This window comes from Electrophorus electricus, chromosome 12, assembly GCF_041902795.1.
Source record: "Electrophorus electricus isolate QZ-2024a chromosome 12, ASM4190279v1, whole genome shotgun sequence".
Lineage (NCBI taxonomy): Eukaryota > Metazoa > Chordata > Actinopteri > Gymnotiformes > Gymnotidae > Electrophorus > Electrophorus electricus.
In genome coordinates, this window is record NC_137508.1 from 14711637 (window position 1) to 14726382 (window position 14746).

At 38.7% G+C, this 14746-nt stretch overlaps 2 protein-coding genes across 2 annotated transcripts; one reads left to right on the top strand and one right to left on the bottom strand.

Annotated features, from left to right (window-relative positions):
* Positions 1–7: 7 nt before the first annotated feature.
* Positions 8–2157, bottom strand: pno1 (partner of NOB1 homolog). The gene is made up of 7 exons (XM_027023191.3): positions 1867–2157; positions 1241–1390; positions 1044–1127; positions 861–921; positions 660–777; positions 415–485; positions 8–317 (listed from the first exon to the last, which is right to left on the bottom strand). Exons 1-7 carry the CDS (start codon positions 2062–2064, stop codon positions 250–252), a joined length of 750 nt encoding a protein of 249 aa, XP_026878992.1. The 5' UTR covers positions 2065–2157; the 3' UTR covers positions 8–249.
* Positions 2158–2355: 198 nt separating this feature from the next.
* Positions 2356–6176, top strand: dnaaf10 (dynein axonemal assembly factor 10). The gene is made up of 8 exons (XM_027023393.3): positions 2356–2656; positions 3393–3493; positions 3595–3725; positions 3810–3911; positions 4106–4221; positions 4477–4611; positions 4840–4937; positions 5044–6176. The coding sequence occupies exons 1-8, from the start codon at positions 2471–2473 to the stop codon at positions 5249–5251; spliced, it is 1077 nt and encodes a 358-aa protein (XP_026879194.1). The 5' UTR covers positions 2356–2470; the 3' UTR covers positions 5252–6176.
* Positions 6177–14746: the final 8570 nt, after the last annotated feature.

Genomic DNA, 14746 nt, shown 5'->3' on the forward strand with positions numbered 1-14746 from the left:
TTGCCTCTTTTTTGGTGGGACAGGTTTTTATTATATGTTTATTTATTTGCGATATTTATAGCAATTGGTGATCTGTCAAATGAAGAGTCTTCTGATCGCTAGGCAGCTCCACACAGCAAAGTAAAGATCTTTCTTCAACATTAAAGGTTATTGCTCTTGTGAGTCTGATTTATCATATTTCTGGGTCTGCAATAATCTTCTATCAGGTCAAAGATCAGTGTGTCCATAGATCCCATTCGAATCTCCATTTTAGAATCTCTCAGCTGCTCGGCTGGCAACTGCCCGAATGTTCCCATAGACCTTTGATGGCGGACTCCCTGTGGAGGTGAAAGGAAACATCAATCCTAGTCCCTGCCAATCATTTGCCCATGCACAGACACCCCCGACTAGGAGCTTGCCCTGCAATTTGCTTACCTAAGATGAGGTTGCATATAGCAGTCCGTGCCATTTTGATATTTTGAAAGGATCCCAATATGTGTACTTTCCTACAAAACAGAAATTTGAGACAAATTATAACCTTACTGTATGCAATTATATCAAAGTTTACTATTGGTATTTATATTTACAACTGCAGTGATAAGCTACGGTTACACTGCTAAGTTGCATTCTTAACAAAAAGCACCTTATGAGTTGAAATTTGAACTTTTGTTTGGACTCACGTGTCTGCAAGGACAATCCTGGTTTTTGTGACATTTTCAATGGTAAATTTAGTTTTTCCTCCTTTGCCTGCTATTCTACCAATAGCTCTAGACAGGTGATCTCCCTTAAGAGGTTTAACTGTTCCAAAAAAATGCATAAGACATGAGATGCTTACCAATAAACTGTAGTTATCACTTCTGAAATACTGGCTTTAAACTTACCGTCTGTGATATCAAAGGTTTCCAGAAACAGTTCATCCAATCTGATTAGTGCAAGTGCATCCTATGGATTGTTTTATGCATTTAGTGCATATATAAAGAATAATCACATCAACAGTTTCCTGCACAATGCACAGCTTTATAGCTTAATTAAATGTAACTAAAAAATGTAATAGCCACACCCACCTCAACTTGAAATCCTAAAACAAAGGCCTTTACAAAATCTGCTGCTTTTGTGAGGGCACCAATATCTTGTGTTTCCTTACATGTCTGTAAAAGAGAAAGTTTTTTAGAACATACACATGTTTATTCATAAAGGGATATCTCATGTAAAAAGCTTTACATATTTAAGATTCATTTTGAAAATAAAGCTTCATTCTTACTTTAATCTCCACATTTCTTGTTTTGAGATTAAATCTGACTTGAAGTTGCAGGTTCTCAACAATGGGGGTGAAAATTCTGAGCCAGTTTTCTTTCAAGGGTGTGTATCGGTGTGAAGGAACTGGTATTTTTCTCATTTCATCAGCACCCCCCTTAAAAACAAGCCAACAAAGTTCCATATTGACATATTGAACATATTCTGTATTGGCTTACAGAAACCTTCCTTATAAAACTAAAAATACTTCATAGCAGAGTGGTATGATGTAGTCGTCAATATGAGGAAATTAATTACACATACAGCACATTACATCTTCTGGGGGAATTAGGCTGTGTTATCATGCATAGGAAGGACTGCATTTTTTGCAGTCTGACTAGAGCTTGTTGAGCTCATACTGCAATATATAATACTGCAATACAAAGTACGTGTAGCCAAATCTTCACAATAATGCCCTAAAGGACACCACGCTCGGACAGGAATATGCTTTTTATATCAGTTGAAAAGAACATGCGTAGAAAGTAATGCAAGTTATCTTATGCTATCGTTTATTTAGCTCGATATTTTATGCAGGATTTAAATAGAAATGTTCACGATATGATTTTGTGATTTATTTGATTTTTATTTAGCTACCTTTAGTCTGTCACCAGATACTGGTGGAAATTGTGGTCTCTTCGGTGCCACCGTGTCTTCAGATTCCATTTCCACTTCACCCATGTCATGTTTACGTTTCTGAGTTTTCTTTGATTTCACTTTTTCGAAAGTATCCGTGCTGACTTCACTGTCCACAATTGTAATGACCTCAGGGGTTACGTTACTGGAAGCTTCCATTGTGATGTTAAACTAACAAAAATGTACAAAATTCATCCGTCTGTTTATCTTAAACACGCGGTGTCCTCGACTATATAAAAAGGACCTCAGCTTTGTCTAACTACTGCCAGAAACTGCTGCATCTATTCAAAACATCCAACTATTACTATCGTAATGTATTTGAAAATGTACTTATATTGATCAAAAACACAGTCTTAATTAAGCTAACGTGTCGTTAATAAAGCCCGAATGTGGACGAGTGATCAGGCGATATTTTGAACAGCCATACACGCATAGAGGGTCCTCAAACCACCATCCTGAATTAATCAACTGAATCCATATGAAGTGAGGTTGTCTGAAAATTTGGTATTCAGAACTTGTTAGAATTTTCTTTCGTTTGTCTTGATAATCTGCTGTTTTTGTTGACATGTCAACACCTCTTGAAAAACCACAGATTATCGCTCATATCCAGAGAAGTTTGAACTACACCGTTTTTGACAGCAAATGGATTCCTTGCAGTGCAAAGTTTGTTTGTCTGGGCAACTTTGCAAGAGGAACTGGTGTTATGCAGATATATGAAGTCCAGCATGGAGATGTTCAGCTCGTGAAAGAGGTAACTAGCTAACTTTGTCATTAAATAACATTTCTTCTGGTTGCATTTAGCTAGGCAACTAATATTGCTTCTAGCTGTCATAGCTAGCTAGCTGATTTCTAGAAAACTCTTGATACATCGTTGTCATAGCAACAGTAAACAGTAACAACGACTATATTGCTGAAGAAAAAAAAGTTTATTCAAGTTCTACATTCTAAAATAATTATTCACGCTCTATGAATAAGAGTCTAACATTCTAATTCTAACATGCCGTAATTTACACTAACACTTTTGTATAAGGGACCAATCACAACATAGCAGTGACTGACATGATGGTGGCGTGATGCACTCACACAAATGTAACGGACAGTGGTGTTACTGAAGCTTTTACAGTTGTTACTGCTAGGTTGAGAATGTCCTGTCACCCAAAAAACAGAAGGCAGTAGTTATGTGGCCAGAAACTGACCACTGTTAATGTAGGAGGATGGCTAACACAAGCCACTTATGGCATTAGATGAGTTCTCTATACTTTCATGTTTTTTTCTAATAAAAATGTTTTAATAATGTGAGTGATGGGTGTATCTAGCTGTGCTGATCATAATGTAAGGAAAGGATCTTATTTCCTTATTTTACCCTGTGCAGACCTCTGAAAAGCAGCAGTCACTTTTTTGTTTACATACATATGTTTGCAAACCTTTGTGTAACATTGTAAACAGACATGACTGTATTTTTATGCGTACCAATTCCTAAATTTCAGATAGAGAAACCCAAGCCAATAAAATGTGGAACATTTGGAGCTACATCTCTGCAACAGAGGCATTTGGCGACAGGTGACTTTGATGGCAACCTTCATGTGTGGTACGAATGAAAACTACCCACCGCATTAATACTTAATATACCTTATGTAGCCTTGCAGCAAGGTTTGGTGTAACATGTAGATCAATGTGTGAATTGTCTAGGAATCTAGAAACACCAGAGGTTCCAGTATACTCAGTGAAAGCCCACAAGGAAATAGTAAATAGCATCGATGGAGTTGGAGGGTTAGGCATTGGAGATGGTGCTCCAGAAATCGTCACTGGAAGTCGAGATGGTAAGTTCGCTGACCTGCACTACAAATGGTTATGCTTGTTATCATATGAGGACCTATTTATCTTGTTTGGTTCTGCCTCTGTAGGTACAGTTAAAGTGTGGGACCCAAGGCAAAAAGACATGCCTGTGGCCAACATGGAGCCAGTTGAAGGGGAAACAAAGAGAGACTGCTGGACCGTTGCCTTTGGTGTGTATTTATAGTATGTATGGGATTTCCTAAAAAGTGTGCAATCCCAGAACTTTACCTGTGAATAGGTTGTCATCTTTTGTTCTTTACAAGATTTTACTGTACGAGTCTAGACAAGTCAATGAAAACGGAAACGTGTTCATGTTTTCTGTGTTTTCCCAGTTCTACTGGATGCTTTACTTTTTCTTTAATAGGACATGCCTTCAATGACCAGGACCGTTGTGTATGTGCTGGTTATGACAATGGTGATATCAAACTGTTTGACCTTCGAAATATGTCTCTGCGGTGGGAGAAAAATCTTAAAAATGGCGTAAGTGCAAGTTTCTAGGACTTTCCTAACCCACTTATTTGAGTGCGTGATATTTTCTATATTGCACATCTCGATATGACAGATATGCATTCAATGTCTTACTCAATGACCAGCAGAGATTTGTGACTTTTAACAGGAATATTCTTAAAGTTGGATAATAAGGAACAAACTGAAACAGTGTCTGCTTTTTCCTACACAGGAGTGACTTATCATTTATATCAGAAAACTACTAACTGTTGTTTCTGCCTTTAATAGGTGTGCAGTGTTGAATTTGACAGAAAAGATATCAATATGAACAAACTGGTAGCAACATCTTTAGAAGGCAAGTTCCATGTGTTTGATATGAGGACTCAGCACCCAACCAAAGGCTTTGCATCTGTTTCTGAAAAGGTATTTGGAGATTGATTCTCATAAATTGAAAGTGTCAGTGTGTAGCATTTATTAACCCTCCACAGCACTTCACAACTCTTAACATCTTTTTGACATACTGTTCGCCAAGAAGTGTAAAATATAGCTATAGAGAGCATTGACTCTTTCTACTTCTGCCCAATTCCCCTGCATTCTCATCTACTCTATAAAACAACCCATTATTCACCAACATTATTTTCTGTATTTAAGGCCCATAAATCTACCATATGGCAAGTGAGGCATTTGCCTCAGAACCGAGACATCTTCATGACAGCAGGTGGAGCAGGCAGCCTACACTTATGGAAATAGTAAGTCAATGAATCCTTTGTACCTAAACTGAAACATTAGAAAGTTTTTTCATATTACGAATTGGCTGCTCTGTGCTGACTCCATAACTTTCCTGGTCCATGTCAGTGAGTATCCAGCCAAAAGGAGTGAAACAGATGGAGATGGCGTGAGCAGAGGTGTGGCTGGGACCATAAACCTCCTGCAGAACGTCACCCTGTCCACACAACCCATTGCCAGCCTCGACTGGAGTCCAGATAAACAGGGCCTGTGTGTTTGTTCTTCCTTCGATCAGTGTGTGCGAGTCCTCATTGTCACCAAGCTGAACAGAGTCTGAATATGTGATCTCTTACTCCTAGTTATTTACCCCTTTGTAATCAAATGTGAATGTTTAAGTGCAAACATACTTGAGTACTTGTTTAAAGCAATATTGTGTTGAGCCTGCTTTCTGTTTTCTTTTAACTGGTGTTTGGAATATATGGAACCATTTTGGAAATCTGGTAAATCCATTTTCTTCCCAAACACAAAATCTAACATATACAGCTACATACAATATATAGACAGCTCTAGCCCAGAAAAATATAATTAAAATGTTAGAAGAAAGCTTGAGACCCTCATATCCAGCACTTAAATTAAAAAAAAACTCTTGAAGATCCTTGTCATCCACTGATTTGTCATGAATTCCTGTATAAACAGTCTTTAGCAGGCTGGTCAGAAACTTCCCATTCAATATGTCAATGTACTTTTCAAGGCCACCTTTTCAAAAGACAAAATATGCTATTATAAATCCAATCATACATTTATCACTGATATTACATAAGTGTCACAAATATGGTCATACAATGTATTATTTGTTAATCAGTTTTATAATACTGGTCTTTGTGAAACATACCACATAAAGCTCCAACATTCAGGCAAGATTTTTCAGAAGTCAAAAATCTTTGTGAACATCCTAACCAGTTTCAGAATTCCCCTCTCAGTCAGGCATCTAGGGACATTTTCTTGAATCATTGTTCACATGATCCAAATAACAAACAACTTTGATCAAACTAATGACCATTTTTACCATGACACACTGAGGATTCATTAATGCTTTAAAATATTGGAAGGCATATTGCAATTTTGAAACGCATCATGAGATGCGGCAAGTAAACCTTTGAAGACTAATTATCAAGATGATCATAATATGAAATGCATCCTTTCTGCCTTTTGGAGTTTATATTTTTCTGTTATAAATAAATGCAAACAATTCCAGGAACTTACTAAGCCCAATGTCTTTTCTCACAGTTTAGGAGTCAGTTGGAGTGATCATACAGCTCTTGTTTCATGAGAACGTGAACGATCTCCTCCATTATGAAGGCATCATCAAATGTTTGTTGACTGGCAGGCTTTAATGGGAATCACCAGTAGACAGGCCTGGAGCACCTCTGCCTTTCCCAGTCCCTCTAATAGCAAAATTCACAACACCTGACTATTAAAACTATTGCACAAGGGTTAAATATTACAGTACAGAATGAGGAGCATGCAAGAAGAAGGATATGAAATTGAAATGTATTCCAACCCCTATCTAAAGTATCACGTCTGACCCCATCTACTGAGGTAACTGTGATAGGATTGCTTATTGCTCAGCTGCTCTGAGGGATCTCCAGTCAGCAGTAAGCCCCCCAGCGACTGTGGGTCGCTGTCAAACTGGGCAATCTGGGCTAGGAAGGGTGAGGGTAGCACTGCTTCGGAATGTGGTCTTAACTGCTGTCTCACACTCCTGCGCACATTTGGTGACCGTGACAACTATGAACCCACAATTATTCGTGCTCACAGGAGAAATGTGCAAAAGTGACTTCCATGATTTCATTGTGAGATCAATATGTTGTCATTTACCATTTTTGCCACCACAATTGCAGCAAGAACAATCGGATTCACAACTCCTCCATATGAAGTGTTTTCCCAAAAAGACTCTTCATTCTCAAGCTTAAGTGATAGCACCAATATGTTTCAGCAGGCATACAAAAAAAGGTCAACTCACCTTCTTCTGCATGTCCAGGAGCTCCCTGCAGGGGTTGATGCAGGAGAGCTGTGAGAGATCGGTAAAGGCTTGGCACCTCTTTGCAGTCCAGGTCTGTGTGATCTTGTTTGGCTGCTGGATGAGGGCTCCAAGCAAAGCAAAGCAAAGTGGCTATTAAGCAGTACCCACTCTAACTGTTGAGCCACCTCGCCCAGAGCAACACACAGGCTAAGAGCATGCGCAGCTATCACAACCACACTGCATATGTGCAGGTTCAAAAAAAAGAGAAAAGAAAGGGAAAAATGAAAACATGAACTCTAACCCTGCTCTAATGAGGAAAATTCCTTCATTACCTGCACAAATTTCATGGTGGTCAGTATAACTCACATATGGTAAAACAGCTCTGGGCTCAATCTTCTGCCCTGAGGTCAAGTGTTTGGATAGCAGTGTACCCAAACACATGCAGCCTGTCAGAAACTACACATTCACACAGGGAATATCCAGTGTCCTGCTTCTGTTCTCTAGGGGGAAAAAACAGATTTGTATTGACTGACTAAGTCTTAAAACACCACTGAAATGTGTTTCTCACCTGTGTTGTTCTTGTTGCTGGAGGAACAAAGTTGCCTCTCACTCATCTTCCACTGAGACCTCGTCTTGTTGTTTTAAATTTACTTGAAGTCTGCATCATTTACACAATCATAAATTATTAAATATTGTATGGATGGTGCTAACTTGTTAAGTTCTCAGCAAAGAATTCATATAAGATCAGGTGTCATATAAGCAGTGATATATAAACTTGACATAGAAAGAGGTCTAATCTAAGTTTTTTGCCTTTGTGTTCCTTTGTGTACACATGAAAAGGTTCCAGCTAAACAGCTTTACACATATGGGTTTGGGCAGGTTCTGTCAGTGTCTAGCTTTATTGTGGTTTTGGGACCGTTGTTGGCCAGAGGAGGATGGGCCGCCCTTTGAGTCTTGGTTCCTCTCAAGGCTTCTTCCTCATGTTCTAGGGAGTTTTTCCTTGCCACCATTGCCCTTGGCTTGTTTAATGGGGGCTTGGACTTGGACATTTGTAAAGCTGCTTTGTGACATCTGTCAAGATCTATACCTTTATCTATGAGGGGTAGAAAGTTAATAAAATGACTGACTGTAAATATTGAGACAGTGTCTGAATCTCAAACATTTACAGTCCTCTGGCCAACAACGGTCACCACAATAACAATTTTTAGAGAAAAATTAATTTAAAAAATGAAAAAATAAGCAATTAATGTTAGTCCAACTTTCTAGTGGTCCTAGTCTTGACCTGATGGTGTGCATGTGTCTGAGACCCATCCCGCAAGAGAACGGTGCGCAATGGAGAAGTAGTTGGCTATGATGGAGGTGTGATGGGCTACTGGAGGGGACATCAGGGGGTGGTGGGAGTAGCCATGGCAGTTGAGATGGGTTGAGGCTCAGTAACATCATGACATGCCACAAGAGAATCTCCATTAAGGGCAACGGACAGTAGTTGGCTGGGGTGTAGATGTGGTGGCTACAGCAGGGAACATCAGGGGGTGGTAGGAGCAGCCATGACAGCTGAGACGGGTTGAGGCTCAGTAATATCATGACATCAGAGGTAGGTGTACCTTGGCAGAAAGAGAGACTAGATCATTAGACATATCCAGGTACGAAGGTATGTAAATTATGGAACTATATTGTGCAATGATGGACTCCAGCAGATCTAGATATGCCAGCACAGCCAGAAGTAATCACTGGCAGGAGGGCACCCTGGAATATCAGCACTCCACTACTCTCAGTCAACAAACTTGAGTGACAAAAGAGAGGTGAAGTGACAGCATCATAACATTCCAGTTTACCATAACTCTGCCCATGGACCCCCAGATCTACACCTTTACCTAAGATGGGAAGTAGTTAGTAAAATGCCTGACTGTACAGATAGGTTTTCAGCCTAGCCTTAAATATTGAGACTGTGTCTGAGTCTCAAACATTTACAGGAAGGTTATTCCATAGTGTGGGAGCTTTATAGGAAAAGGCCCTGCTCTGCCAAGAATTTTCTTATTCTTGGTAATAGTAAAAAGCCCGCACCTTTTAATCTAAGCAGATGTAGTGGATCATAAGTACTAAGAGTTCTCTAAGGTACTGTGAGGCATTTTGTAGGTTATTAGAAGTATTTTATAATCAACATGAAATTTTACTGGGAGCCAATGTAAAGTAGCTAAGATAGGAATGATGTGCTCAAATTTTCTAATTCTAGTAAGAACTCTGACTGCTCCATTTTGAACTAGCTGGAGCTTGTTTAGGCACTTAATGGTACAGCCAGATAGTGAGGCCTTACAGTAGTCCAATCTTGAAGTAATAAATGCACAGACTAGCTTCTCTGCATCAAATGAGGAGAGTATATTCCTAATCTTTGAAATATTCCTAAAGTGGAGAAAGTTGGTCCTAGAAATATCATATACATGAGCTCCGAATGACTTCAAGACTGGGATCCATAATAACTCCAAGATCTTTAACTCTTAGAGAAGATGTGATTGAGAGACCATTGAGGTTCACTGAGTAATTAGAGAGTGAGGACCTAGCTGTCTCTGGTCCTAATAGAAGCACCTGTGTTTTGTCAGGATTAAGTGAGAGAAAGTTCCTCAACATCCAGTGTCTGACATCCTTTATGCATTTGTCAATAATACTAAGATGAAATATGTCCTCTGGTTTTGCTGAGACATATAGCTGAGTATCATCAGCATAGCAGTGAAAACTAGCACAGTGTTTACATATAATGTCACCTAGAGGTAGCATATATAATGAAAAAAGTAAAGGCTTTAGAACAGATCCTTGTGGGACACTATTGCTAACCTTGTTGTATGCTGAGAAATCTCCATTTATGTTAACAAACTGGTAGTGAGCAGCTAGATAAGATTTAAACCAGGAAAGGGCTGTTCTCCTAATCCCAACAACATTTTCAAGTCTATCTAGTAAATCGTTGTAATCTATAGTGTCAAATGCCTCACTCATATCAAGCAATGTAAGCAAAGAGACATAACCCTGGTCAGAAGCCAACAAAAGGTCATTAACTACTTTAATTAGTTCTGTTTCTGTACTGTGATTAGGCCTAAACCCTGACTGAAAGACTTCATGTGTCTGGTTCTGATTCAGATATGAGTTTAGCTGCTGAGCTACAGCTACTTTTAGGATCTTGGAAATAAATGGTTTGAGATTGACCTATAGTTTGACAGCTGACATGGGTCAAGGTTAGATTTTTTGTTAAGTGGTCTGATTACTGCTGGTCCCAACACACCAACACAGCGACGAGATTCATCATCATCAGCACCTCGTCTTCCTATGAAGGCTCAGGAATTTTGGCCTGCCTCTGACATCTTCACCAACTTCTACAGATACACAATAAAGAGACTCTTCACAGTCTGCATCACTGTCTTGTGTGGCATCTGCACTGCAAACAACTGCAAGGCCCTCCAGAGTGTAGTGAGGACTGCAGAATCCATCATAGACAACAAACTTCCAGCCTTTCAGGATATCTATCAGTCCCGCTGCTTGTGGAAAATCAAAAAGATTTAGCCATCTAGCACAAGGCCTGTTCACCGTGCTGCCATCTGGCAGGAGGTTCCGCAGCATACAGACCAGAACAAACTGGCTGATAAATAGTTTTTCCCTCTAGCTATCAGGCCCTTAAACAGGATGTAAAGCAGTTAGTTCATACCAGTATCAGTTCACTGTGGTACTTTATCACCATTACTATTAATATATTGTAGCACCCCACTACTTGAACATTTCCACAGTCACTAATAATATACACTGTATACAGTTGTGGCTGAATGTTTTGAGACTGACAAATTTTGGTTTTTACAACGTTTACTGCCTCAGATTTTTATATGGTATAGTGAAGTATAAGCATTTCATATGTTTTTTAAAAAACTTTTTACTGACAAATACATCCAGTTTAAGCGAAGACTTAATATTTACAGCGTTGACCCTTCTTTTTTAAGATTTATGCAATTCGCCTTGGCATGCTGGATATCAGCTTCTGGATAAAATCTTGACTGATGGCAACCCATTCTTGCCTATTCAGTGCTTAGAGTTGATCACAGTTTCTGTATGATTGTCCACCCTCTTTTTGAGGATTGACCAAATATACTCGATGGGATTGAGATCTGGGGAGTTTCCTGGCCAAGGACACAAAATTTCAATGTTTTGTTCACCAAGCCACTTGGTTATCACTTTTGCCTTGTGACATGGTGCTCTGTCATGCTGGAAAAAAAAGCAATGTTCATCACCAAATTCCTCCTGGATCATTGGGAGAAGTTGTTCTTGGAGGATGTTTTAATACCATTCCTTATTCATGACAGTGTTCTTTTTTTTTCTTTTCTTTTTTTTTTTGAGCAAACCCACTCCCTTGGATGCCAAGCAACCCCACACATGAATGGTCTCAGGATGCCATACTGTTGGCATGACACAGGACTCGTGGTAGCGCTCACCTTTTCTTCTCGGGACAATCATTTGTCAAGATGTCCAAAACAGTCTGAGGGGGCTTCATCAGAGAAAATAACTTTACCCCAGTGCTCTGCAGTCCAATTCCTACACTTCCTGCAGAATGTCAGTCTGTATGCAGTAATTTTGCAGTAATGCAGTAAATTGCAGGAATGCAGTAATCTTTGTGACTAAGTTCGATTTCATGACAAGGAATGACTTTGCAATTAATTGCAATTCATCTGATCACTCTTCACAATCTAGAGTTAATGCAAATTGCCACCATAAAAACGGAAGCAGGAAACTTTGTGAAAACCAAAATTTGTTCTAGTCTCAAAACCTTTGGCCATGACTGTAGTTTATTTACAGATTACCCTTGGCTAATATATTCAAACAGCAAATAAGGCTCCTCCTTAGGACCCTCCTAAAGTCACATTGTTTATTTTGTCTATTCTGCTGTTGTATATTATGTATATTTTGTACATTGTTGTTATCTCATTATTATTCACATGTATCAATGTCATTGCTGCTGCAGAGGAGTTACCCGAGCCTCACCACAAACATTTCAATGCATGAATGTCCTGTATGTTTATGCAAATGACAAAAAAAAACCTTGACTTGACTAATGAATCAGCCCTGTCATGCTTTAGAGTATTAGAGTCTTGTTAAATTAAACCATAGTTGATTAATAAAGAGTAGTAAAACAAGCATCATATTTTACATGACCATTATACATATTTATTTTAATGAGCAGTGATAGAGGGGCCTCAGAACTATTACCGGATAAAGCACACCGTGAATATCAGCTAGTTTCCAACTAACATCCACATTATTCCTTCAAAGACAAAATAAAGTCTATTTTTAATCATCAATAACACACCTAAGGAGAAAAGACAAGAAAATCCCTCTGTAGTTTTTAGGGAGAAATTACATTTTGCCATTTTTTGTCTGGTTTGGGGAGGTGCGCTTTGTACAGGTTTATCTGGCTCTGAGCATGACTGCATAGGTTGTCTACATTTTCCATGCTCACTGCAGTCTGCAGTCTTTTCTCCCAGTTTCAGTCCTAAAAGAAAAAGAAATCATCTTGGATTTGTTTAAGGTAAACCTGTTCCCAAGATTTGTGAAGCCCTAAAAATCTGTAGCATTTGAATGAAAACTCCTGACTTGAAGAGAGTGTTCAGTTTAAATTTCCAGGTTACTTGAGGAAGTAAAATATTTTTGTACCAGTTTGTTACAGTAACCTCCTGTAAAGATGCAAAAGAGTACATAGGAAGAAGAAGACCAACAGAGTGAGCTTTTAGGTGAAATATTTCTAACAAAAGTGTTTTAAATATTATTTTTATATATTCTTTATTAGCCTTTGTGTCCAGGTCTACTGGGGGTTGGTCAGGGCACTCATGTCAATGCGCTCCAATCTCTGCAAGTTTCAATCTACTTTCTACTTTCTAAAAACTAAAAACAATTGCAAAGTTATTCACAGTCCATTTAGTAAGCCAAATGTTCACCTCAATATTTATGCAAAATTCCTTCTACAGTTTCACTGAAGCATAGCCTTTTCTATTCATATCACGATGTGCAAAGAAATATTTAACACTTTCCAGGAGTCTCCCAATATACTCTCAGTAAATGGATGCACCTTTGACCCCCTGAGTTAACATATCAATATATGGAGCAGAGATGATGGCCTTTTGCTCACTGCATAAAACATCAGGACATGTCAAAAGAAAAACACAAGCCTTATGTATTAAAAAAACAGCGGTGCAGTAATTGTTTAATTACAGTGCCCATTTTCATACCTTTCATTTATTGATACAAGCACTTTATCTGATCATTCCTGTCACAGAAGGTGACAGCTAAAGGAATCTGTTTACGAGTAATGACGATGGTATATATAACCAGTCATCATCACTGAGCATACATACAACAGACAATGTTTGGCATGCATCAACAGAAGCCTGTTTATTTTTGAATACATTAAGAACTGCCCTTGACTATTCCAGCACCTTGCTTTTTCACCCTGAAAAACTCCATAAGCTTTTTTTTTTTAAGGATGTCTGGGATGTTATTGTCCTACTATAAAGTGAAGCAGATTTGACCAAAGATTATATATATATATAATATCTTATATTCTAATATTCTAAGAGACATGTTACATCAACCTTTTTTAAAATTCTATCATACAGGAACTAGGATGCAGTCAACAATTGAATGTAGTCATTTTATTATTTTAAAATCTAATGTACTTGAGTACAGGGCAAAAGGGACAACTATGTCGCTATCCAATTACTTACAAATTACACATTTACAATATAGTTTAAAGAATGCCTTTGATATGGATTTTAATAGTAGTCTATAGATAATTCTCATAAATACTTATGCAATATTAAGTTACAGCAAATCACTGTCGTGACATTTTGCTGTAGGCTACAAGACACATCCAAATTAATCTGTTTTATAATAAAACTACTGTGACTGAGTATCAGGGTTTACACCTTTTTCCCCCAAACTTGCCTTGAGAATTAGCGACATCTGGCGACAACACTTTGACAGTGACCATTGTGTCGCCGACGTTCACAACGACAGGTTCCGAGTTGTAACATTCGTTCAGAACCTGCATGCTGTGGTCTGGCACTTCGTGTTGCACACTTGCCACGCAACAGTCGAAATTCACTGTACCTAAACAAACAAGTTACAGCTGAGCCAGCTGATCAGGACAGCCTTACACGGACCAGCAGAAGTGTGGAGGAGCAATTTGAGTATTCTTGAATATTGGGAGAAAATACAGGATTAAGTTTGTTCCCCTCCAAGGACAGAGCACTCAGCTTCACTGCGCTTGGTCAGCTCAGTGCAATATTTCTTTGAGATGCCATTCTCTGCTTCAATGTATATTTGATTTAATCCATCGTCCAGTCTTATGATTTGACCCATCACCAAATAACTCACAAAACACAAACATGGAAATCACTGCGTCTAAACCAATTAAAAAAAAAAGCAAGGCCCTTAACCCTCAATTGCTCAAGTTGTACTGTCATAATTCTAAGTCGCTTTGGATAAAAGCGTCACCCAAAAACCGTAAACGTAAATACTTGAACGGGGCAAACAATACTGGGCCATTTAGGGAAAGCTTTTCTAACTAACAATTATCCATTCTTGACAAGACTTACGGTAAAAGGCAATATTCAAATATTTCCCGGACAACTTCATACGGAAATTTCGTAACCATAGCAACCTCCTACACAACAGCATGCGCTTTTTCTATTGTTTTTCTATTTAGTGTGTTTTTGCTTCATCTCCTGAAAGCCTTCACCTAGTACAACTCAAAGTGTCAGATAAGAGACAATACCCTGTGAC

Bases quoted from the DNA above. Each gene is read 5' to 3' on its own strand.
- dnaaf10 (XM_027023393.3), top strand. From the start codon at position 2,471: ATGTCAACACCTCTTGAAAAACCACAGATTATCGCTCATATCCAGAGA. The intron at 3,726-3,809 runs GTAAGTTCGCTG...CTGCCTCTGTAG, and splicing joins CGTCACTGGAAGTCGAGATG to GTACAGTTAAAGTGTGGGAC. The intron at 4,612-4,839 runs GTATTTGGAGAT...TCTGTATTTAAG, and splicing joins TTGCATCTGTTTCTGAAAAG to GCCCATAAATCTACCATATG.
- pno1 (XM_027023191.3), bottom strand. From the start codon at position 2,064: ATGGAAGCTTCCAGTAACGTAACCCCTGAGGTCATTACAATTGTGGAC. The intron at 778-860 runs GTAAGTTTAAAG...TTTTTGGAACAG, and splicing joins AACCTTTGATATCACAGACG to TTAAACCTCTTAAGGGAGAT. The intron at 486-659 runs GTGAGTCCAAAC...TCTGTTTTGTAG, and splicing joins AGGATTGTCCTTGCAGACAC to GAAAGTACACATATTGGGAT.